Genomic DNA, 27364 nt, shown 5'->3' on the forward strand with positions numbered 1-27364 from the left:
TGTCATTTTATGTGGAACACATGTGACATGGGGAAGGTGTGTTATTGGTGCTTCTTATGTATTTAAATGGAATGAGCCTTCTTTGTTCTGTTAAAGTCTGATGAAGCGTTCTATGTGACGTGAAAGCGCTTACTTCTGTTGAAATAAAGGGTTTTATCTTTTACGTTTGTCTACCTGGTTTGCTTCGATAGTTGTGGCGTATTTACCTCCTTCATTTTGGATTGTTTCTTGCTTTTTGAGGTGATACCTTACCCTGTACCTGATCTTGTTTTTGAGAGATTGTCCTTTACTTAGATGCGACCATCGTTAAAGATAGATTGAGACATACATTTGGTTCAAAACTTTACAGGAAGTCTGCTTTTTCTAATACTTTTTTACATTACAACAGTAGCCACACTAGGTTACAGAAGACAGGCCTAGTTAACAGACAACAGGTTAGAGCATTTAGGCTGTCTGATGATGAGCAGTTTCTAGAAAGGGAACCCATATTACATGTCAGAAGAACTTAAAAATGAGGTAATACAAAAAAGAAAGAATAAGGTTTTTGGAACTTTGTTAAGTGCTGGCCCCCAAGAATATGGACAGCGAACCTAGAGTCACTACTGCTACAAGTCCTGATAACTATAATCTGAGTATGGCCATTAAATATGGCAGAATAAGCAATCACAAAGCAAATTTTACAGGATAACTGGAAATGTATTATGTGCAATGATGTTTGTAATAAACTGTTAGGCAAGAAACCAGGATTTATAAACAGACACGTACACACACACACACACGCACGCACACACACACACACACACACACACACACACACACACACACACACACACACACACACACACACACACACACACATCACAATCCAACTTAAAAAAGAGGTTAGAATTTGGACTAGGAAGACAACCATTCCAATAAACTGAATAAAGGCATGAAAAATGTGGGGCCTGTCCATATTGTTTTTAAACTTCTCATTATATTTATTGCAGATATGGATTGCCTTATCAATAGAACTATTTAAGTGGGAGTAAAAGTCAGAGGCACCAGTAGCAACTTTAGCAATAAATCCTACAAAGGAGGATTATAACAAAATGTATTTAAGTTATCAAGTAACTGAAGGTTTGTTTTTGAGAGGTTCCTAAACACAGAGCTATTTACAGGGGAAGTACCACCAATTTTAAAGAAAAAGTTAATAAATTATGGTCTAATTTAACAAGAGACGATGATACATATGGAGATGTGCAAGAAGTGGCCATATTTGTGAGGACCAGATGCAGGATACTGGGGTACTTAGTAAGATGGTGAACTATTTGTGAAAAAGAATTAGCATTTAAAATGTCAGGAAAGCACTGGGCATACTGACCATTCACAGTTTAGGTTAGCCAGTTTATTAATGGTTAGCTGAAATCCCCCAGTAGAAAGGTTTTGGGTTTAATGGGAATTTCAGCTAATGTGATAAGACAGCTAAAATACTCAGACGGGGAAATACAGTGTTGTTCTATAGCTAGCTATGAAGTGGTAATTAAGTCTTATTTAAGAGGATTCGGTTCATGTGTGGTGTCCCAAGGAGTCTGTCATGAGATGATGATATCCTTGATAAATACTGATATCCTCTCCCCACAACTGCCAATGGGTCTGAAGATGGATTATACTCAGGAATAGAGTGAGAGCTTCAAATGCTATGAAACCATGTTCCTGTAACTTCGCATATCTGAATATGCTCAAGTTGCAGGAGAGCCTAAAGTTCAGGCATTTTTTGTTAAGATTTATGGCACTGAGTAAAGACACATTAATTTGCTCCAAATTAGAATTTACTAGGTTGGAATGTCCAAATTGCCAAAGGAAGTCCCAAAATAGACCATCTCCTCATTAGTGGTATATAACAGTGGTGAGGAAATATGGGAACAATAAGCAAAGATCCACCCCCCTAACTCAAGCTCCAAATCAAAAAAAAAAAAAAAAATCAAATGTTGAAGACTACTTTCTTTCTGTGTGTGTGTGTGTGGGGGGGGGGGGTTGGGGGCTGCCAATACAGAAGGCTGCTGTGCTATGGAATTTTACCCTATGCTAGGCTGTAACATATACTTAAAGCTTTTTGTAATCAAAAGCCAATTAAGGCATCGATCATTGGGCTGTTACCTCAAGAATCAGAGACAAAACCACAAATAATCAGGGATAAGGGCCACAAATGAAGGACACTTTTAAAATATTTCTTCTGTTATAATACAACAGCATATTAGGATTTGACCTAACATGCACTTTCTGAAAAGTAAGAAGTCAAATTTCAATATCCAGCAAGCTCATCAAAGTTATACCAAACTCAAATCTTTTAAAGCCTGCACCAGTAGTGTAGGGATAAAGTTCTGACTACGGCTCAAGCAATAAGATTTCAATTAGCACCTCAGGTGCTTCAAATGTATACCTCTCAACTTTTTAGAGCAAGAAATCTGGACAAAGCCATACATAAAAGTGGGACAAAGACCCCAAACAGGGACAATTTTTAAATAACGCTCTTAAAAACTTAGAAAGTTGATAGAATAACAAGTTTTGCATTAGTATGGCTTTTCTAAAGGATATGAAGTCTGAAACTCAAATATCTATCATTATTCTCTAACTTCAGTCTTTAATGATTTGCCTCTATATTTGCCAGAAAACCACAATTTAATGAAAAACTGACCAAAAATATGAGGCAAAAATCTGAACATTCTGCGAAAATCTGTACAGTTGAGAGGTATGGCGCTCTTCGCAGTGAACACTGGGAGGATGACTGCAACCATGCTGGTGGGTGGAGGGGGCACAGTGGATGGAACTCTCACTAAGTCAGTGTAGAAGCCACAGCTCCAGCAAAAGAGATTGCCAGGCTAGATTTATGAAAAAGCTAAGGAAATTGGGTACTTTGGTCACCGGGTAGGCACTTCCTTAAAAAGCTCCTCATGGCCTTTCAACCCAATACTTGAAAAGTTAGAACAATAGGAGTGGTTAGGGCAAGGAAAAATGAATTACTGTGGAGGTGCAGTATGACTGCATCACACCTGCAGCATTCTACTATGCAGTGTCTGAATGGTCCATCCCTTATAGCCTGCCACGGAATGAAGGCCTACCCAAGTAAGTGCCCACTAGTGTAGGTCAAGCAGGACAGGGGCCAAGACACTGAACCTGCAAGGTTAAGGGATGACTTGCAGCAGGCACTAGTGAAGCCTGGAGTCAGTGCAGCAGTGAGAGATCTAAAATAAGTAAAAGGAAAGAAAATACACTTTCAGGATGGGCAGTGTAAAACACTTAACCACAAATTGGAAACAGTTGAGAGGTATTTAATGTGCACTTCACATCTGTTTGCTTTTTGTGTGACAACTCCTAGTGAGTTATAGCTTTAAAGCTGTTAAAGGGTTTCTTAAAGGGTTTCCTATAGAACTCCATGGTGAATACACTGCGTGTGTGTGGCAACACAAGCTTCATTTGGTTATACATTTACAAGCCTCTCTTGTTATACAGTAAAGTTCATACACTAAAGCAAGCTAGTAATTGTGTATGAACCTCAATATGACAAAAGTTTTTTTTTTCTCTCAGACCGAGTATATTCAGCAAACTTCATGTATTACAAATTGTTTAATTTGCTTTTGTTACTATCTAATGAGTTTAAGTAATGTACCGCATTTTAACACCATAAATCGCAAGCTCACTACATGAGCTTATTAACTGTGCTTACTATTCAAATTGGACGAATGCAACAAAATGACAAAAAAAAAGAATGTAGCTGAGCACGTAAAAAACTGGATGGAATTTTGTAGTTTCAAACAAATATATATCTACCAAGCTGAACAACAGAATAACTGGCATATAGTCTAAAAAATATAAACAAATTACTTAAGGAGACCACAGTGAATGACAATCTTACCGAGAGATTTTTGAAAGTTGTCATACACTTTTGAATGTCAGTCCGGTCTGGATGATAGTCCTAAAAGACGGAAATAAAAGGAAAAAAAATAAGCCAATGAGTCAAGTTTCAATATGTCATTTAACCAATTTTTCCAAGCATTTTTTTTTTTGTTGTTGCATCATACCTGCCAATCATCAATTTACTTGAATTGAGCCCATTTATGGTCAAATGTTGGGGGGGGTCCATCCAGAACCACAAGGGTGACAACAATAAGGAAAGGCCAGTATTTATTCAGCCATGAGGGCCACTTTCGTTTCACTAGCATCCCAGTGATGAGGGAGCTTCTTAGTAGTCCTAGCCCTGCCCCTGGCCTGGGGACAAGCAATCCGTTTTACAGCAAAGGCCCACAATACCTCTCCCATGCAGGGACATGCTCTTGCACACCTGATAAAAAGGATAACACCTCTCTCTCTGGCCATTACTTGCTAACAATCACACCTTCTACTCTACCCTGCACACCCCAGGATGGGCACTTCCATCCTCCATGCCAGCTATGTCAGATCCCGGAGCTGTTATTTCGACTCAAGTTGTCAGGGAAGTGGTCAGAATTTTACCTTTCTATGCCACCAGAGCTGGTAAGACATTATAATGCTTGACATGTAACATGGTATATGTAGAGTACTCATCAGAGTTAGGAGCAGTATAACAAAAGAAAAGTTACCTAAGCTACTTACCTTGATTCTGAGCCTTCAAGAGTACTTCCCCTAGACAGCATCACATCATGTCAATATCCCATATGCAGGAGGTCTGTATCGGATGTGGCACTGTCATCCATTGTAACTGGTGCCCTCTAACCAATGTCAGCATACCCTTCCACCGGTGCATAAAACAGGTGCATCTTCTAAGTATCCACCAGCACACTCTCGCTCATAACCACTAAAATGCAAAGCTGATTCATAAAGTACAGTAAACTTACCATAACACTAAGTGTTTGAATGATCACTGTTCCAACAGCCTAAACTATGTAGGTAGATTATCATAGCTTACAAATTTTGGGAGGTGGAAGGAAAAGAGTCTAGGAGCCCCTGGAGAAAGGTCCTAGCAAAGCCTGATCTAGACCTAGAGAAGGAGTCAAGCTTAAAGTGCTTTCTAAAACTTTGTACAGAGGACCTGATTGCTGATTCTAGACAATTTATAGAATCCTGTCCATTCAAAATGCCATAGGTGAAGCCAATGCCCTGGTGGGGTGGGGCCTTGACCCTGCCTGGAATAGTTTTGTTGTGGTAAGTATAACAAAAGGTAATAGCCTTAAACAATCATTTGGAAATTGTCTATTTGATACAGGTTGCCCTTTCTTCTTACCTTCACAAGAGATGAACAACTGATCCGAAGATCTGAAAGATCTAGTTCTGTCAACATAGTACCCGAGTTGTCTGCTGGCATCCAAGGTATGGAGTATCTTTTCTCCTTCACTTTTAGGTTCAGCAAAGGAAACAGGGTGATAGATAGTTTGGCTTAAAGTACACTTGGATACCACTTTAGGCATAAAAGAGAGATTTCTCAAAGACACCCTTGCCCCTATGGAAAATGAGGTAGGGTAGATTCACTTTAAGAGCTTGCATTCAGGTGCCCTGCTTGCAGAGGTCAGAACAGTCAGTAAAACTGTCTTCCATATTATGAACCTCATGTCAGCCAGGTTAGCGGATTCAAATGGAGAAAGTGTTAGCTTCACTAACACAAGATTAAGACAGTAAGGAGGGGGCATCTGTATTCTTGGAGGCCTCTTTTGCAAAACGCCTTTCAAAAAGATTTTAATGTGAGAATGCATTAAAAGAGGAGGATCCATGGGCAGATATGCTGAAATGGTTGGTAAATGAACATTGCTGGTGAAGAAAGAAAGACCATACGATAGTAACTCTCACAAATATTGTAAAACCAGAGAACAACTACATCTGAATGGGAGCTGGTTATGTTGTTGGCATCAACTAGAAAACCTTTTCCATTTGCAAATATATGATTTTCTAGTAGCCAGGCTTTCTCGTCTCCACTAGTACCTGCACACATCCTCATAAGGAGGTGCCCGAAAGGAATTAAGACCCTATCATCCAGGTAGTCGGCTGAAGTTGATTAGGGTCAGAGTGTATCAAACACTCCTGATCTTGTGTGAGCAGATTCAGTCTGTGAGGAAGCATGTGGTAACTGCCTATGGCCATTTTCAAAAGAAGGGAGAACCAGTGTTACCTGGGCCAAAAGGGAGTCACCACAATGACCTTGTGTGATTCCTTCTGAATTTTCAGAAATACCCTGGATATCAGTGGAAATGGTAAAAAGGCATACAGGAACATTCCTGTTCAAGGAAAAGAAAAGAAACAGATGTGTTCCACGCCATCTTGCATGGAGTCCTGGAGTAGAATCTTGCCAGCTGATTATTCTGAGGTGGCATATACTTCTGCTAGAGGAAAAACTCACAGATGGATTAAAACTTGTAGGACCCCCTGATCTAGTTTCCATTTGTGAGGGTCTGCCCTGGTCCTGCTCAACTTCTCTGCCACACACAATTTTGCTCTGATGGAATGCAGGACGCCTGCAGAGTTAGACTGTGATGTGAAGCTATATCCCAAGCTAACATGGCTAGTCTGCAAAGTGGATACAAGTCGGTTCCCCCTTGCTTGCTGACATACCACATGATTGCGGTACTGTCTGTAACAACTTGAAGAGGTCACGGGAACCAACACCGATTCAGAGAGTTGAGTGCCATGATCATGACAAGCATTTTTATATTATGTGTTTGCATCTGTCCTTGGTGTCCCACACACCTTGCACTTTTATTCCTCCTGAAACTGCTCACTAAGCAAAGTCCCAGGCATCTGTGTTGACTGACTGCTTTGAAACAGGGAGGACGAAGGGGAGATCTGGATTTAAGGGTATTTGCTGTCTCCATCAAAAATTATTTACTTTCTGGCAAACCCCAACACTGAAATTTGAAAAGAAAACGGATGTTGGTGCTGGGATCAAAGAGACTTCAGATACCACTGTTGGGATCAAAGAGACTTCAGATACCACTGTATGTTTCTCAAGTGGAGTTTTGTCAGAGGTATTATGAGAATCATGGATGCCATGAGACCCAAAATCCTGAGGTACCCCATGTGCAATGACCAAGTCCGAATGGAAAAACGTAAAAAATAAGATTCAGATATAGATCTAATGTTTTCCTGTGGAAGAAAAATTATTTGAACTGCGGTGTCAAGCTGAATCCCAGGAACACAATCTTGTGTGAAGGAGTTAAAACAAAGTGAACCTTCTCTTGGAATCCCAGCTTTTGTAAAAGATCGCTCATCCAAGTGAGAGATTCCTGACACTTTGAAAAAGACTGCAAAGCAAGTCGTCTAAACATGGAAAACTATAGAAACCCTGTAGTCTTCAATAAGCTATAAATGGAGCTAGACACTGTGAACACTCGCGTTGCAGTTTACAGTCCAAAGGCTACGGTAGAGAAATGATAATGGGATCCAGACACACAAAACATTAAGAAACACCTGAAGTTTAAATGAATAGGGATGTGATAATAAGCACTAATACCTAGAAACTTAAATGAGGAAACAGGTTGTGAAGGGACAGCATTTTGAACTTAAACCTGTCTGTGAAAGTGCTCAAGAAAGAAAAACCTTCAGAGCTTTCAAGTCAACAGAGAGAGGGAGGCTAAAGATCTGAGAGTACAATGCTATGACTACATAAAAAGTCGACACCCTGGCCTAAAAAATAAGGGGGATGAAGGTTGGGAGAGAATGGCTACTGCAACAGAGATCATTCAAATATCTACTGTTATAATATGTTTACCTACACAGCTGTAATAGTTTCATTTGATCAATGACGCAGTAGCCTTTTCAATATGAGTAACTACCGTAGCTTAAAATTTACTGGGAGGAGAAAGTATGACAATCCAGGAGATATGTAGAATGATCCTAGCAAAAAATGGAAGTCCACAGCAGAAACGAAGTGCAAGCCAGGAAATATATCCAAAAGGTTTATTGAATCACACCATAAAAATCCGTCAAGCGCTTTCGCTCAGTTAGTACTGAACTTTATCAAGATAAAAAGTCAAACAATTGGCCTTATTTAAATAAAAAATAAATCATGTGATCAATTGTTTTGATTTGATTAAAGCACCAAAATGAATACTTAAAGTTGAACTGATCCTATAATTACAAATACATGTCACATACTTAAAAACTTGGCTAAAAAAACATAACAAAAATAAATAAACATATAATATATTTACTATAAAACATAAAAACCATCATATGTAAAATACATTATAAATACATATTGTAAATAGATAAATGTAAAACCAGAAATATATGTTATAAAATAAATTCATAGGAGCTTGGTATTATAATTTGGCCCTTCTTAATTTTAAAACACTACTTAAATTTATTTATTAATTAATGGCAGTAGTCATTAAGACCGGGCCATTTACCAGCATCTAGTTTTAGCTGCCATGTAAGCTCCTTGAATTCCAATTTGGTTTCCCAATCGCCCCCCCCCCCCGTTATCAGGTATTATCTGTTCTAAAACAATGAACTTAACTTCCATATTGGGACACGATACTGAATGTTTATAAAAGGCATTAGATTCTTTTTTCTTAGAAACATCATAGAAATGCTCATAAATTCTTCGCCTTAGTGTCAATTCCGTTTTTCCTATATAGAAACCATGGCATTTTGTACAAAAACCCAAATAAACCACATATTTTGTGTTACAATTGAAATAACCATTGGCCTGACACAAATACTTTCTTGATGGAATATATAAAGTGTGAATATTGATAATAGCCTTACATTGTTTACACATTCCACACTTAAATGTTCCCTTTTTCTGCCCATCACCAGGTGTAACTATCATTTGTTTTCTCTCAAATATTTCTTTCATATTGGTGTCCCTACGCCTAACAAACTTAGGGTAATCGGGTATCACCCCTCGTAGCTCTTCATGTAGCGTAAGAACCGGCCAATGTCTTAGTACTGCTTCCTCTATTAAGCCTGAATTGCTAGAGAATGTGTGAATATAATTAGTCTGATCAAAATTGTAGGGGTTAGTATCTGTCTTCCCCACACGCATGCCAATCAATCCTAATAAAGGAGGATATTTGTCATTCCTATGTATAGTTGTCCCACTAAGCCAAAGCATTAACCAATGAGGTAGGATAGCCCCTTTCAAAAAACCTCTCCTTCAGAAAATTCACTTCTTCAAAAAAGTAATCTAAAGTACTAGACATTCTGGAAGCACGTATGAATTGCCCTTTGACAATTCCTTTCTTTTGATAAAACGGATGACTGCTTTCAAAATGTAGATACGAATTTGAATACGTGGGTTTCCTGTATATTTTAGAGGCAAACATATTATTGGCAACATCTTTGACAAGGGTCACATCCAAATAATTTAAGATGTTATTACTAAGTGTGTGTAAAAGCCAAAAAGGAGGTGGTAGAATTAATATAACAAACAAAATTTTGAAAATCCATTTCAGTTCCACACCATAAAAGACAAATGTCGTCCAGATATCTAACGTAATGTTTTATATATTTTGCCCATTCTGTTTTAAATATAAAAGTTTGCTCGAATTTGTGTAGTACAATGTTTGCGTACAAAGAGGCACATGAGGCACCCATCGCCACACCCATTTTTTGTCTATAAATTTCCCGATTAAAACAGATGAAATTGTTTTTCAAAACTAATTCCATAAACTCAACCAATGTATTAGTGACATTCGCATTCAGATTTGCTTCTTTGACTAACACATCATTAAACCATTCTAAACCTGTAGAATGGGGTATACTAGGGAATAGCTGCACTATATCTATAGTTACCATGAGAAGGTCTGGGTGATAGAGGTGCGGTCCAATGCCCCTAAGAAAATCCCAAGAATCCTTACATAAATATTTTAAGGATGTAACAAATTGCTTTAACATATGATCTATGAATTTGCCTAGAGGTTTGGTGATACCTCCTTTGCCAGAAACAATAGGCCTAAATTTCAAGGGATCCAACCCTTTGTGTGTCTTTGGAATGCCGAAAATCACCGGAGTTCTTGGTTTGGCAACTAACAAATAATTGTACAATTTCTCATTTATGGCTCCTTGCAGTAAATGATCCATTCACAAATAATTAATTTTAGAATAAGCTATATGTAACTCATTCTTAGAAATTAAGTCATATTGATCAGAATCTTGTAACATGCAATGAATACGTGCATCATAATCTGTGGTGTACATTAGGACCAAACCACCCCCTTTATCCGGCTTCATCACCATGCACCTTTCTTCCTTACGAAATTTTATTAAATTTGTTTCCTCCAAGCTTAAATTAGATGGAACTGTGGTTGATTTCTTGGTGTTTATTGATCTTATGTCCCTCTCTACCAATTCCTCAAAAACTTTGATAGAGGGATGCGTAGGGAGGTTGAAAGTACTTTTTCTAGAAAGTGTACTGTCAGGACAAGGTTGACCTTTAAAATAAAGTGACAAATTCAAATGCCTGACAAACAATTTAAGGTCCACTAACTCTGTTTCCAAATTAAAGGAACGTACTGGAACATATTGCATACCTCTTGTGAACAAATCAAAATGTTCTTTCTTTATTTCTATATCAGTGTAATTTTAAACAGAAAAATTGTTCTCTTTAACCACAGTGTAGTTTGTACTAGTAGGTAAATCCCTTGACACCCTAGGAGCAGTATCCAAATCCAAATGAACAATTCTAATTATTTGTTCCACCTCCGCTGTTGGAATCTCGTCCCTCTCCCCCCTGACTTGTCTGGGGGAAATGAAAAGTCCTGATGTGAATTTTTTCTTTCTTTATCCGCCAACCTCTCACTTCTCCTAGGCAAATCAGTAAATGGGGTCACATTATTGGTATTGTTAACATTAATTTGTTGCGTGGAATTATTACTGACCCATCTAGTTTTTGTTGGAAGTGGGTAAGCTACCCCTTCCCTATATTCCCTAAGGTCCCTCTCCAGTTTGTGGATCTTACAATTCAAAACTTTAACACAAAACTGGTCTACTTCATTAAATACATTATAATAATTTTTCTTAATAGAAAGAAAATTTGTATCATTAATCAATGTGCTGTTTAAACCATTCAAATCCTTAAGCAAAGTATCAGCCTTCGCTTCATACTCTGCTATCATAACTTCAAGCATCTCAATACCTGCACAGTTAAAGATATCACACAATTTTTTATAATAAACAGTTCCCATTTGAACATTATTGGGGAATTTAAAAGTTCGTAAACCTTTCGGAACTCTTTCAACTTTAACACATTCCTTTAAATAGTCAATATCTAACTGATTCGTCTTAAACGTATATAGTTTATCCCTTAATGAATTGAAATCATGTTCAATATCTGAAGTGTCACCGGTATTCACAGTACCTTGCTCAAACCAGAACTGTTGGCCGACCCACACACTAAAGTCAATATCCCTGACCCGACCACTCGTGTCACTTGTTTGTTGCTGGTTATTAGAATTCCCCTTATTAGCCCGTTTGCTCGTGGTCGGCTGGTGAGTAGATCCAAGCTGGTAACCTCCACCCATGAACGCCGGCTCACCGGAAATGCATCTTTTCCTCTGCTCCAGGCCATGCTGCTGGTTGCCTGGCAACATCAACAAAGAATCCGGCTTACTAATTAACTGTATTTTATATATGATGGTTTTTATGTTTTATAGTAAATATATTATATGTTTATTTATTTATGTTATGTTTTTTTAGCCAAGTTTTTAAGTATGTGACATGTATTTGTAATTATAGGATCAGTTCAACTTTAAGTATTCATTTTGGTGCTTTAATCAAATCAAAACAATTGATCACATGATTTATTTTTTATTTAAATAAGGCCAATTGTTTGACTTTTTATCTTGATAAAGCTCAGTACTAACTGAGCGAAAGCGCTTGACGGATTTTTATGGTGTGATTCAATAAACCTTTTGGATATATTTCCTGGCTTGCACTTCGTTTCTGCTGTGGACTTCCATTTTTTGCTGTTTTTTGGGTCAACGTTTTTGTTTCTTGTTCTGGCTGTTACCTTAGTCCATGGCTAAAGAGGTGGTACAGAGCAATTTTATGGACACCCCACAGGTGCTAAGAATATTGGATGAAGATAGACCGGTTACTCGTTCAGAGTTTAATAAAAGTATTGGACTTGCTAACGCAGCTTATGTGCTCAATATTAGTAAGCCGGATTCTTTGTTGATGTTGCCAGGCAACCAGCAGCATGGCCTGGAGCAGAGGAAAAGACGCATTTCCGGGGAGCCGGCGTTTATGGATGGAGGTTACCAGCTTGGATCTACTCACTAGCCGACCACGAGCAAACGGGCTAATAAGGGGAATTCTAATAACCAGCAACAAACAAGTGACACGAGTGGTCGGGTCAAGGATTTTGTCCTTAGTGTGTGGGCCGGCCAACAGTTCTGGTTTGAGCAAGGTTGTGTGAATACCGGTGACAATTCAGATATTGAACATGATTTCAATTCATTAAGGGATAAACTATATACGTTTAAGACGAATCAGTTAGAGACTGACTATTTAAAGGAATGTGTCAAAGTTGAAAGAGTTCCGAAAGGTTTACGATGTTTTAAATTCCCCAATAATGTCCAAATGGGAACTGTTTATTATAAAAAAATTGTGTGATATCTTTAACCGTGCAGGTATTGAGATGCTTGAAGTTATGATAGCAGAGTATGAAGCGAAGGCTGATACTTTGCTTAAGGATTTGAATGGTTTAAACAGCACATTGATTAATGATACAAATTTTCTATTAAGAAAAATTATGATAATGTATTTAATGAAGGAGACAAATTTTGCGTTAAAGTTTTGAATCGTAAGATCCACAAACTGGAGAGGGACCTTAGGGAATATAGGGAAGGGGTAGCTTACCCACTTCCAACAAAAACTAGATGGGTCAGTAATAATTCCACGCAACAAATTAATGTTAACAATACCAATAATGTGACCCCATTTACTGATTTGCCTAGGAGAAGTGAGAGGTTGGCGGAAAAAGAAAGAAAAAATTCATATCAGGATTTTTCATTTCCCCCAGACAAGTCAGGGGGGAGGGGGACGAGATTCCAACAGCGGAGGTGGAACAAATAATTAGAATTGTTAATTTGGATTTGGATACTTCTCCTAGGGTGTCAAGGGATTTACCTACTAGTACAAACTACACTGTGGTTAAAGAGAACAATTTTTCTGTTTATAATTACTCTGATATAGAAATAAAGAAAGAACATTTTGATTTGTTCACAAGAGGTATGCAATATGTTCCAGTACGTTCCTTTAATTTGGAAACAGAGTTAGTGGACCTTAAATTGTTTGTCAGGCATTTGAATATGTCACTTTATTTTAAAGGTCAACCTTGTCCTGACAGTACACTTTTTAGAAAAAGTACTTTCAACCCCCCTACGCATCCCTCTATCAAAGTTTTTGAGGAATTGGTAGAGAGGGACATAAGATCAATAAACACCAAGAAATCAACCACAGTTCCATCTAATTTAAGCTTGGAGGAAACAAATTTAATAAAATTTCTTAAGGAAGAAAGGTGCAGGGTGATGAAGCTGGATAAAGGGGGTGGTTTGGTCCTACTGTACACCACAGATTATGATGCACGTATTCATTGCATGTTACAGGATTCTGATCAATATGACTTAATTTCTAAGAATGAGTTACATATAGCTTATTCTAAAATTAATTATTTGTGAATGGATCATTTACTGCAAGGAGCCATAAATGAGAAATTGTACAATTATTTGTTAGTTGCCAAACCAAGAACTCCGGTGATATTCGGCATTCCAAAGACACACAAAGGGTTGGATCCCTTGAAATTTAGGCCGATTGTTTCTGGCAAAGGAGGTATCACCGAACCTCTAGGCAAATTCACGGATCATATGTTAAAGCAATTTGTTACATCCTTAAAATATTTATGTAAGGATTCTTGGGATTTTCTTAGGGGCATTGGACCGCACCTCTATCACCCAGACCTTCTCATGGTAACTATAGATATAGATTAGCTATTCCCTAGTATACCCCATTCTACAGGTTTAGAATGGTTTAATGATGTGTTAGTCAACGAAGCAAATCTGAATGCGAATGTCACTAATACATTGGTTGAGTTTATGAAATTAGTTTTGAAAAACAATTTCATCTGTTTTAATGGGGAAATATATAGACAAAAAAATGGGTGTGGCGATGGGTGCCTCATGTGCCTCTTTGTACGCAAACATTGCACTACACAAATGTGAGCAAACTTTTATATTTAAAACAGATTGGGCAAAATATATAAAACATTATGTTAGATATCTGGATGACATTTGTCTTTTATGGTGTGGAACTGAAATGGATTTTCAAAATTTTGTTTGTTATATTAATTCTACCACCTCCTTTTTGGCTTTTACACACACTTAGTAATAACATCTTAAATTATTTGGATGTGACCCTTGTCAAAGATGTTGCCAATAATATGTTTGCCTCTAAAATATACAGGAAACCCACGTATTCAAATTCGTATCTACATTTTGAAAGCAGTCATCCGTTTTATCAAAAGAAAGGAATTGTCAAAGGGCAATTCATACGTGCTTCCAGAATGTCTAGTACTTTAGATTACTTTTTTGAAGAAGTGAATTTTCTGAAGGAGAGGTTTTTTGAAAGGGGCTATCCTGCCTCAATGGTTAATGCTTTGGCAACAACTGTACATAGGAATGACAAATATCCTCCTTTATTAGGATTGATTGGCATGCGTGTGGGAAAGACAGATACTGACCCCTACAATGTTGTTCAGACTAATTATATTCACACATTCTCCAGCAATTCAGGCTTAATAGAGGAAGCAGTACTAAGACATTGGCCAGTTCTTACGCTACATGAAGAGCTACGAGGGGTGATACCAGATTACCCTAAGTTTGTTAGGCGTAGGGACACCAATATGAAAGAAATATTTGAGAGAAAACAGATGATAGTTACACCTGGTGATGGGCAGAAAAAGGGAACATTTAAGTGTGGAAGGTGTAAACAATGTAAGGCTATTATCAATAGTCACACTTTATATATTCCATCAAGAAAGTATTTGTGTCAGGCCAATGGTTATTTCAATTGTAACACAAAATATGTGGTTTATTTTGTTTTTTGTACAAAAGGCCATAGTTTCTATATAGGAAAAATGGAAAGGACACTAAGGCGAAGAATTTATGAGCATTTCTATGATGTTTCTAAGAAAAAAGAATCTAATGCCTTTTATAAACATTCAGTGTCGTGTCCCAATATGGAAATTAAGTTCATTGTTTTAGAACAGATAATACCTGATAACGGGGGGGGGGGGGGCGAATGGGAAACCAAATTGGAATTCAAGGAGCTTACATGGCAGCTAAAACTAGATGCTGGTAAATGGCCCGGTCTTAATGACAGTATAAATTTAAGTAGTGTTTTAAAATTAAGAAGGGCCAAATTATAATACCAAGCTCCTATGAATTTATTTTATAACATATATTTGTGGTTTTAAATTTATCTATTTACAATATGTATTTATAATGTATTTTATATATGATTGTTTTTATGTTTTATAGTAAATATATTATATGTTTATTTATTTATGTTATTTTTTTTAGCCAAGTTTTTAAGTATGTGACATGTATTTGTAATTATAGGTCAGTTCAAGCTTTAAGTATTCATTTTGGTGCTTTAATCAAATCAAAACAATTGATCACATGGTTTATTTTTTATTTAAATAAGGCCAATTGTTTGACTTTTTATCTTGATAAAGCTCAGTACTAACTGAGCGAAAGCGCTTGACGGATTTTTATGGTGTGATTCAATAAACCTTTTGGATATATTTCCTGGCTTGCACTTCGTTTCTGCTGTGGACTTCCATTTTTTGCTGTTTTTTGGGTCAACGTTTTTGTTTCATGATCCTAGCAAAGCCTGTCAGAGGGATGGATATCTTGGCCTTCAGGTAAAGTCAAATATATACCTGTTAAAAAGAGAACAATTTAAGGAATGGATAGTGGATTACCAGGGAGTTATTAGGGGAAGGCAAAATAACTATGATGATCCAGAGAAAAGCAGAATGTCAAAAAAAATACCACTGTTATTGGCGCTACATTTATGACCACTGACAAAACAAATAAGGGACTCAGAAATTCAAGGAAACAATTGGTGTGGTGTTCATGAAAAGTTGGCTTTATTTGCAGATGAAATCATTCTGTACCCGATGGAACGTCTTGTGGAATATTCTGAGACAGTTCCAGGTTTTTCAGGACATAAAAGTAATGAAGATAAAACAAAGGCTATAGCTATAAACTATGTATCCACAGATAAACTGCTCCAGCAAGACTCATATTTATGGGGACATGATAAACCAAAGTACTTAGGAGTATGTATTAAAAGGGATTTTATTATGGCAGGTAAGGATATGTGGGAAAAGATTAAACAAAACATAATACAAAAACTGAGAAGCTGTGAGATCTTGCTTATGGATATAGAGAGCAAGGTACAACTTGTAAAAATATCTCTTTAGTTTTTAACACACTTCAGGCATATTATTATCAACCAAAGTTATGGATAGCAATTAATAATATTTTGAAGGATTTTATTTGGGAGGTAACGAGGGCAAGAGTCATGTTGGAAAAGTTGATCCTCCCAACAGAACAAGGTGGTTTAGGATTACCTGATTTGAAGGGATATTTTACAGCTACACAGTTTAGGATTTTCTAAATAATACAAGCAGAAAGCTACAATTTATAGTGAAAAGGGATGAGGATGAAGTAGGGGGGTAATTCAAGAAATATGGAAAGAATGGGATTTTGGGGCGCAGATCATTAAGGAGAACAGTCCTACAGAATATTATATTCATAAAGTAGCAAAAAGTATACTAAGAACTAAGCCTGCACTAGAAAGGAAAAAGGAGATTCTGCCAGTAGGGATGGTTGCAATTATGGGGTACAGAAAACAGACAAGAGGGGCTGGAATTTACTTGAGGAAGACTGTAAAGGAACCAATGTTTTACAGGATCATAGGAGATTACTAGGCTAATAGCTATGTGGCCCTAACAAGCCTAGCCAAGAGTTTAACCCCAAAAAAGAACCCCAATTAGCACCTGTCACCCCTGTCAGTGAGGAACACAGGTGGAACCCATAGGACAAATTTGTGGTTCCCTATCCACTTGTCGAGGCTGCACTTGAAGAAGGCCATCAATGTACTTCGACGTGTATCGGGAGTCTATTCCAGAAACAGGGCAGCCTTTGGGAAACAAACGTCTCTCCAGCAGGTTTTGTTAATGTCACATATTAGATTTAAACCTTTCAATCGGGTACTACACGAGGAGTTAAACTTACGAATATGGAGCATCTCTAGTAGAGCAGGGCCTGAGATTGCTTTGTAGGCGAGACACAGATCACCTCTGAACAATGTGTACAATACAGAGTAGAGTGCTAGTGATTTGGGCCTGTTCACATAGGACAGTTGTTGGAGGCCATAGAATCTCTGTGAGGTATTTCTGTGGCCTTTTGAGTTGGTGCAGGTGTTTGGAGAGGTACATACCAAATGGGGCGTTGTACTCAATTATTGGCCTAATGAGGAAGGAGTACAGAGAGGTAATAACCTCCTTTTTTCTGGATGCAATCCCTTTACTTATAAGGTGAACCAAATAAAAGGGTTTTCTGGCCACTGCCGTTACATGATGGTCAAATGTGAGATTGTTGTCAACTTGTGTGCTTAGGGGGTTGCCATTAGTGTGGTAATCAGTAGGGATCATGTTTTTGCCGAATGGTATGATAAAACATTTTTTGCATTTAACTTAAGACCACGACTTTGGCACCAGTCATTTGTTGCTGTGAGACCCTCTTGAAGTATGTTAACATCATTTGGGGAATCAATGACAGCACCCAACTTACAGTCTGGGATACTATCAGGTCCTATGGAAACTGTGTTCTTTGCCTTAGATAGGGCCTTTAACACTTGATCTACAGAGACGTGACGTGCAGGGCAAGTATCGGGGATGCTGAATGGGCCTTTGGAAGGGGAAGGGGGGTGAAGTTTGCAATGAACCTAACTGCTAGCAAGTTGGGTGAATCAACAGGATCAGTGTAGATGGTATAGTTAAGAACTAATTCGGAATAAACCTGGGTTTTGCCATGGAGGTTTCTGACGTAACTGAAAAAGGCTTTGTGGTTAGCCTTTGTTTCGGAGACTAGTTCTGATTCGTAATTGACTTTGGAAATTTTCACTAGTGATCTGATTTGCTTGTTGAGGCTCAGGAGGGAGTTTTTCCAATTGGGAATTTGTGCCTTTTTACCCTTGGAAAACAGTTTCTTCCTTTTGTTGTAAAGTCTGTTAAGAGAGGATGTCCAGCACACAGGTTTGTGTTCCAATGAAGAGCAGGTTTTAGCTCTGCTGGGTATGGCTAAGTCCATGCAGTTGTACAGGTGCTTGTATACTGCACTGGCATACTGTTCAGCATATCTGTCTGCATCTTCTGAGGGGGGGGGGGTGTGAAGCTACTGATACCCTCTACCACTTTTGGGAACAAATTTGGAGAAGGAAAAGTAAGAGAATGGGAAGAGGTCAAGAAGACATTTGGGCTATAGGCTAGTGATTGCCTTCCCTATCAGGGATGGATGTCAGAGTACAGACTAAGAGAAATGGATAGGGGAATCCTAAATTAAATAGCTGCACTGGTTGAGTTTTTAACTGAATCTATAACAGAAGCTGTTGTTAAAAAAGGGATAATTAGAAGGGAATACAAAATATTGCATGATAACTATAGGAATCAATCAGAAGAGGTCAGAAAAGTTTAGGAAGAGAGACGAGATATGCAGTTCACAAAGAAACAATGAGAGGACATATGTAAATCTCCTAAATATGCAACAAAATCTAGATGACTTAGGATTTTTCTTGGAAGTGTTTGTATAAATACTTTTACACCTTAAGGAGACTCCAAAGAATAGTTCCTCGGGTAGATGGCAATGTTGGAGGTGTGATGGGAAAGAAAGAAAGAGATAACTGGGAAAATACATTCTGGGAGTGCAATGAGTTGGCAGACTATAAATTCCCTGCAGAGTACTCCATCAGGAATACTGGATGAACAAATTGAGATTAACCAAGGAAATGTGTTTGTTTTTGAGATGGGATACAGAATCTGAATTTAGGGTTACCACCTGTCCCACTTTATGAGGAACAGTCCCTCTTTGGGCAGTTGTAGTTGTATCCTGCAAAAAAATTTAAAAAATGGCAAATGTCCTGAGATTTTTAGGACAAAATTATTTCCTATACTTCATTTAACAGTTGCATAAAACAGTTATTCTGTATCTGAAACAACTAAATGTTATAAGAAACTGAATAAGCAACTAAAATGCTACAAGATTAAGCTTTTATTTAGGCAAAAAAGTGAAGTTCTGTCCTTTGTACTGGTCGTGGGTATGTTTCACGCTGCAAAATGTGACATTTGTACCAAAAATGTCCAACTTTGGGCATTTGAAAAGGTGGCAACCCTATCTGAATTGCCTAAACATAGTAAGGCCTTGTGAAGTTTAATTATGATGGCTGCCAAAAAAGCAATTACTAGAAAACTGAAATCAAAATCTAAACCAACTATACTTCAAGTAACGAATGTTCTAACAGAGACATAAGAACAGGAAAGTGGGATCTTTAGAAAAGGGTAGGAGTAAATTACACAGCAAAAAATTGAATTGTGGGAACATTACATGCAGAAAAAAATCTGTAGGAGGAATGAATGCTTATATTTATAGGATATACAACAATGTAGGTGATGCATAATCTTTATAAATGTGAACTTGTTAATATGGTTTGATTACTTTTATATAAATGTAAGTTGTCTATGTCTCAAGTTATAATTCAATAAAAATAAAGGTGCTTAAAAAAAGAGTAAAGTCAAACACTACTTTAGGCATAAATGAAGGACTTAAAGAAATCCTGTCTTTATGGAAAATGAGATATAGCTGGCCTATTTCTGTCTTTGTGGAAAATGAGATATAGCTGACCAATGATGAGTGCATGAAACTCAGATACTCTTCCTGCAGAAGTTAGAGCAATTAGTAAAGAGTTTCCAATGTTAAGAACCTCACATCAGCCATATCAGCTGGATCAAACGGAGTAAGATTTAATTTTTCTTACTCAGAATTAAGATCCCAAGGAGGAGACATCAAGTTTCAAAGGCTTCTTATGCAACACCCCTTTCAAATTTGTTACCACAAGTGACTACATTGAAGAGGGTGATCCAAGGGAAGACATGCTGAAATGGCCAACAAATGATCCTTGACAAAGGAGAAAGACAGGCGATAGGATACTAAATCACACCAATACTATGGAATCAGATAAACACTAGCCATGAGCCGTGCTGGTTCTTTTGCTGGCACTAACTACAAATCCCATTTGCTAATATACCATTTTCCAATACCAGGTTTTGTTTTATTTAATACCTGCTGCACTTCCTCAGAGAAAAGGTGCCTAAAAGGTATTGAAATTATATCATACAGGCAGTCAGCTGTAGTTGGTTTGGGTCTGGATGAATTAAATATGCCCTGTCTTTTTTTTTTATTTGTAACAACCTTTATTGTATTACATTGTCACTTAAGGCATAGGCACACATATATTAACAGAAAAGAAAACAAACCATAATAACATTTTTTTATGCATCACACATTATATATGTTTAACAACTGTCAGACACTCCAACATTACATAAATCGCTCAATTCCTGCCTTCCTCTGAACTTCACTCCAGATCCTGAACATCAGTCTGCATGCGTGGTTTCCACAAATTCCATTCACTTATACATAATTTGATCCTTCCCTTTTCCAAAGATACAACTTCTAGCTCTTTTACCTCTAACAATATTCAATGTTTTAATTATAGTTAGTTTAGATTTTGAGTTCTATTTTCTAGCAATTGCTTTTTTTGCAGCCAGTAGTATTACATTTAATATGGCCTTACAATGTCTAGTCAATTCAGACCCTGTGTGCCAGCTCAAAAGAAAAAATGCCATTAGTTGCAAACATTTGCTCCACCAATATTTCTGACATAGTACTCTGTAGAGAACACCCTTGGTCTTGTATGAATAAATCCATTCTGTAATGAAACTTGTGATAACTGCCCCTGACCATTTTCAGAAGAAGAAAGAACAACTGTTGCCAGTGCCAGGAGGAGGGATCCAAATGATTTTTTGGAGAGTCCTTCTGAATCTTCAGAATCTCTCTACATATTAGTGGAAATGCACACACGAAAATTCCTGTAAATGGGAAAAGAAAATGCATCTTTCTTCCAGGTCTTCTTTTATGGAGTCCTGGAACAGAATTTTGCCAACTTATTGTTGAGACTGGAGGTAGACAGACCTATTTGAGGTGTTCTGTACAGCCAGATACATTTTTGAACAGCTTACTGATTCATTTTCCATGTGTAAGTGTCTGTTTTGGCCCTGCTCAGCATGTCTGCCACATACTTTTGCTCTCATGGTATGTAAAATCCCTGTTGAGTGAGACCGTGCTGAAAATCTATATCCCAGGCTACCATGGCTAGTCTGCACAGACGGATAAGATCTTTTCCCCCTGCTTATGTGCCACATTACTGTGTATCTGTAAATACTTGAAGAGGTCCCAAAGACCGCAGATGGTTGAAAGCATTGAAAGCACTTCTAAGAGCTAGCATCTCTTTTATGTTTGTGTGCTTTGGTCAGTCTTTTTTGTTCCAAAGACCATGCACTTGTATCCCCACAGACATTGATCTCCAAGCTAAGTTTGAAGCTTCCTTTGTGGCCGACTGTGCTGGAGAAGGAGGGGAGTATGGGAGACCTGCATGTTGAGAAATTCAGAGTTTCCATCACCAAATCTCATTCTTCACAAATCTCAAAAGCTGGAAATTAAAAAGTCAGGGATGCTGATGCTGGGACCAAAGAGATTTTGGATGCCATTAAATTTTTCTCATGTGAAGTCTTGCCGTGAAACCCAGACACTTCACAAAATCTCTTCCTGAGATGAAAGTCTGAGTGAAAGGCCATAAAAAAAGACAAGTACAGCTCTATTTTTCTTGTTGAAGAAAAGCTAATTGAACTGAGATGTTTAGGAGACCCCAGGAAAACAATCCTATGAAAAGGAGTCAGACAAGACTTCTATAATTTCTCTTGGAATTCCAGCTTGTGTAGGAGATCCATTATCCAACTGAGATCCCTGTCACTTTGAAAAAGACTTTGCATAGATAAGCAAGTCATCTAAATTATGTAAAAATATGAATACCTTGCAGTGTGTAGTAGGATGGTCACAGGAGCCAGACATTTTGTGAACACCCTTGGAGTCACAGCTAGACCAAAAGGTAATATAGAAAACTGATAACGTGATCCAATCACAGAAAATGTTAACAGATGTTTGAAATCGGATAATAAACATCTTGCATATCTGAAGGCACCAGAAAACTCAAACGGGTAATAAGGGGTCAAAAGTTGTGAGAAGACAGCACTTTGATCTTCGTAACTATCACAAACTGAATCAGACAGGAAAGCTCTAGAACTGGTCTGGAAGAATCTTCATTCTTTGGCCCAAAGAGAATCCTGGAATAAAAACCCTTCCCCTGAGGGAGAGGGACAGTTTATATCACCCCCTTAGCATGCATATGCTAAAAGATAAGAGGGGAAACAAAAGTCTTGATACATTACTTGAAAAAACAGTTTTCTACATTTACCATAAATGTAGATGTTTGAGTGTATTCACTGTTGCAGTCATCACATTTGGGTGATCCCTGCCAGGCTAGCCCACAGCTGGCCCGAAAACCAGAGGCTTAGTATTTCCGCGTCGGTTGCTGTCGCTTCAGGACTGATGTCAGGTTGTCAGTAGTATAAAGTAAGGCAGCCAATCCCATTACATCAGTTAATCTTGCCCTAACCTGTCAGGAGTCCCCAAGGAGGAGCCAGGTTCTGGAGGAGGAACCCCACCAGTAGAAAGCAAATACCAATATGTCCCTTGTAAGGAAAGAGAAGAAAAAAGGGTGGGTGGTGGGAGGGAGGCCAGGACTGCAACAGTGAATACACTCAAACATCTACATTTATGGTAAGTGTACACAACTGTACTATGTTCTTCATGTTTTGCTGTTGCAGTCATCACATTTGTGTTGATTCCCAAGCAGAGAAAATGGGTGGATGGGTGGAGGCAGTCAAGGAAAAGTACAGTTGTGCACGCTTACCATAAATGTAGATGTTCGAGTGTATTCACTGTTGCAGTCATTACATTTGGGTAATCTGCTGGCAGGTTGCCCTCAGTCAGCCTGATTAACAAAGTCTTGGGTCCTGCGTCGGTTACTGTCCCTTCTTCCATGACGTCAAGTTGTCAGGGGTATAAAACATGCAGCCGATGCCATTACATCAGTTTTTCTTGCCCCAGATACCAGGTGCCCCCCAAATGGGGAGCAAAATATATAATTAAAAACAAAAATATACCTCCAATCAAAAGCAAATGCACCAAAAAGGCTTATAAGCATAGTAAAAGAAAGTAGAGGTATAGTAGGAGAAAAACAGGGGGCTGGAGGGAGGGTAACCAGGACTGCAACAGTAAATAAACTCGAACATCTACATTTATGGTAAGTGTACACAACTGTACTATGTTCTTCGTGTTTCACTGTTGCAGTCATTACATTTGGGTAGATTCCCAAAGCTATGGTTGGGAGGATAGATTTATACAGCATTAGGACCAGCTATAAGGCCCTGCAAAACAGCAGTGGCAAAGCCAGCTCTGGATTTTGAAAAAATTGGTAAGTGATACTGCTTGGTGAAAGTATGAACTGAACTCCAGGTAGCAGCTTCTGGAATATCCTTGGTAGGAACACCTCTGGGAAAGGCTGCAGAAGTAGATGCAGCCCTAGTGGAATGAGATCTGTTCCCCTGGGGGATAGGTTTTCCATGGTGTTTATAGCAAAATTGAATGCAATGGCTTATCCATTTAGAAATGCTTTGTTTTCAAATAGCCTTCCCCTCTGCCACTGCAGCAAATGCTACCAGAAGTTGTTCAGATTTTCTTCGCAATTTAGTCCTGTCCAAGTAGAATATAAGTTGTCTGTGTACATCCAATGAATGCAAAATCCTCTCCCCCTCGTTCTGTGGATTGGGAAAGAAAGTTGGCAAATGAATGGACTGATTAAGAGCCACACTGGGTACCACCTTGGGCATGAAGGATGGATTGGTCCTGAGTGGCACCCTGTCCACATGAAAGATGATGAAAGGCTCCACTGCCATAAGGGCCTGTAATTCAGATATCCTTCTAGCTGAAGTGATTGCTAAAAGGAAGGCTGTTTTCCAAGAAAGAAATTTTAAATCTGCACTTGCAGCTGGCTCGAAAGGAGGTAGAGTGAGTTTCTCCAATACAAAGCTAAGACCCAAGGCAGGGGTTGGGGTTCTCCTGGGTGGTCTCAAGTTTTTGGCCCCTCTGAGGTACTGCTTGAGCAGAAGATGAGAGAAGAGGGGAGGTTCTGTGTTGTAATGAGCTGAAATGGCTGAGGCATGGATTTTAATGGAGGAAAAAGACAGGCCCTTGTGAAGCATCTCAGTTAAGTATTGCAAATTCTGAGGTAAATTGGGCACTGCTGTGCTCATCACTTAAGATTGATTCCAGGCACAGAATCTTTTCCATTTGTCAGCATAGGATTTTCTAGTACTAGGTCTTCTCGCCTGCAAAATGACATCCATCACAGGTTTGCTGAGGGATGCTAAGGGGGAATTTAAGTGATTAGCCAAGATTCAATGTTGGGAGCTGAGGGTGCAGGATTTGGTTCTCCAGTTGAGACAGCAAGGAAGGTGTCTGAGGCAAGTGCCATGGAGAAATTTGTGACACACTGCGCAGGAGTGGATACTAGTGTTGGCGTGGCCAGTCTGGAGCAATCAAAATAATTTTTGGTTTGTCCTGTTTGACTTTTAGCAGAACTTTGGAGAGCAGAGGCAGAGGGGGAAAGGCATAGACTGATAAGTTTTTCCAGCTGAAGAACAGAGCATCCACCTTCCAGGCTTTTTTGTGAAGAGTTCTTGTACAAAATTTGTCCAACTGGTAGTTCTGGGGAGAGGCAAAAAGATCTATGTCTGGGCTCCCCCATTTGCTTGTAAACATATTGAAAATCCATGGTTCCAGTTTCCATTCGTGTGGGTCCATGAGAGTTTTGCTTAGTTCGTCTGCCAGAATATTCAGCTTTCCTGGCAGGAATTGAGCTTGTAGTTGTACTTGGTAGCTCAAGGTCGTGTTCCACAATGCCATGGCTAGTCTGCAGAGGGGGTAGGAATGTGTGCCCCCCCCCCTGCTTGTTTATGTACCACATAACCGTGGTATTGTCTGTCTTTACCATTAGTTGTCCTGGATGAAGGTAGTCCTTGAAGGCTGCCAGAGCATTCTGTACAGCTAACATTTACTTTTGATTGACATGTAGGTGCATTTGATTTGGGCTCCATTTGCCTTGAATGCACTTCCCTGCCAGATGAGTCCCTCATGCATAGTCTGATGCATCTGTAGTTAGGGTCTGGGCGACAGGGGGTGGTGTGAATGGCAGTCCCTTGTTTTGGTGGCAGGCCTCTGCCCACCATAGGAACTCCAGGTGTAGGCAAGGTATGACAGGAATCCTTGTTTCCAGGAAGTGGCAATGCTGACTCCATAAACTTTTTAAGTACCACTGAAGTTTCCTCATATGCCGTCTTGCATATGGAACTAGAAGAATGCAGGAGGCCATATACCCCAAGGCTTGCAGTATTTGTCTTGCAGATAGCAGGGTTTTTGTGGCCACCTGTTTGAAGTAAGTTACCAAATTAATTTGCTTTTCTGGTGTGAGGAAAGCCATCTGAGCAGTTGTATTCAAGCTTGCACCCAGGAATGTAATTTTTTGAGAGGGTACCGTTTTGATTTATTTTTGTTTATGGTGTACCCTAGACAAGTTAAAACCCTTTTTACAAACGCCAGATGTTTTAAAAGTATGGCCTGGTTTTCTGCCTGAATTAGACAAATGTCCAGGTATGGATATATTTGAATATTTCTTTGCCTGCAAAATGCAATTACTGGAGCCAGGCACTTTGTGAATACCCAGGGTGCAGTAGACAAGCCAAAGGGCAGTGCAGAGAACTGATAATGCAAGTAGCCTGCTTTGAAGCAAAGGTATCTTCTGCAAGATTCCCTGATTGGGATATGCAGGTAAGCCTCTTAAATCTAGAGTTGCCAACCAGGAATCCTTGCCTAGCATAGGAAGTAACTGGCGAAGAGTCAACATCTTGAATTTTGGAATGTCCAGAAAGGTATTTAGAGTAGACATGTCCAGAATTGGATGCCATGATTCGTCTTTTCTGGGTATCAGGAAAAGTCTGGATTAGAAACCTTGCCCCTTTTCCTCTTCTGGTACTGGTTGAATAGCCCCCATGTTTAAGAGGGAAAGTCCTTGTTTCTGAGCCTCTGCCCACTGATTTGAGGGTAGGTCTGGCCACCAGTTTGGAGTTGGCAACGTGTGGAAATGAAATCTGCATCCCTGGGACACTATTTAAAACCCATTTGTCCTGGGTTATAAGCTGCCAGCTTTTAGCATGAAGAGCAATTTTTCCCCCCAAAGGGGCAGCTGAGACGCAAGTGCTTGGTAATTTTAAAGGAAAATCAATGAAACTGTTTACCATAGGGTGCTGTCTTATTATTTCCAGATTTGGAAGTGGAAGCACCCCACTGCTTAGTTCTGAGAGTTCCTTGGGACTGAAACTTGGTGCTTTTGGTGTGTCTGGGTTTGTCTTGAGTGGATCTGGAAGGAGCTGGAAAGGACCAATTCTTAGTAGGCCAGTGCCTACTAAATCTGGAGGTTACACTTGTAAGAAATATTTCACAGTTTGCATAGATTTAGCTTTATCTTCCATCTTTTTTTAGAACTTCTTCAGCCTTATTGCCAAACAGACAGTCCTGATGCAAAGGAGCATCCAACAATTTTGCTTTAACATGATCAGGCAGAGATTGCTCCTTAAGCCAAGCATGCCTTCTAAGCACAGACCCAGTAACACAGCCCTGCAAGAGGCCTCTAAAGAATCAAAACAACATTGCAAAGTATGTTTCCCAACTTGTTCAGCTGAATGCAATAAATCCTGTGAATCTTTATTTTCCACGCAGTCAGAAATCTACATTATTTTCTGTTTAAGCAGTCCCATGATATGCTGTTGATATTTTAGCATATGAAATTGACAGTTTAAAGCCCTGATTGCCAAGGTTGCGGAAGTATAAACCTTTTTACACCATCTATCCAGCGCCCTGGAGTCTCTATCAGAAGGGGTAGGATTTTTAGCAGTAGAAGCCTTAATGCCCTTGGGCCCCTGAGAAATGGTTTCTGGGTTCGCAACAGGATTTTTGAAAAGGAATTTGTGGGACTCAGGAAACCTGTAGTATCTGTCTGGCTTACTAATAGCTGGGGGCAGGGAATCAGGGGCCATACTGGATTCTGAAAACAC

General features: G+C 38.9%; 1 protein-coding gene across 4 annotated transcripts in view; it reads right to left on the bottom strand.

Moving 5' to 3' along the window:
* ARHGEF7 (Rho guanine nucleotide exchange factor 7) overlaps positions 1–27364 on the bottom strand; it is a 2881265-nt gene that overhangs the window by 1051561 nt on the left and 1802340 nt on the right. For all 4 annotated transcript variants that reach the window (XM_044072654.1, XM_044072651.1, XM_044072652.1 and 1 more), the window contains one exon: positions 3896–3955. In XM_044072654.1, coding sequence (XP_043928589.1) covers positions 3896–3955 — 60 coding nt within the window. The remainder of the gene's footprint in view (positions 1–3895; positions 3956–27364) is intronic.

Source organism: Protopterus annectens, chromosome 5.part0, assembly GCF_019279795.1.
Source record: "Protopterus annectens isolate FY-2018-M chromosome 5.part0, PAN1.0, whole genome shotgun sequence".
Lineage (NCBI taxonomy): Eukaryota > Metazoa > Chordata > Ceratodontiformes > Protopteridae > Protopterus > Protopterus annectens.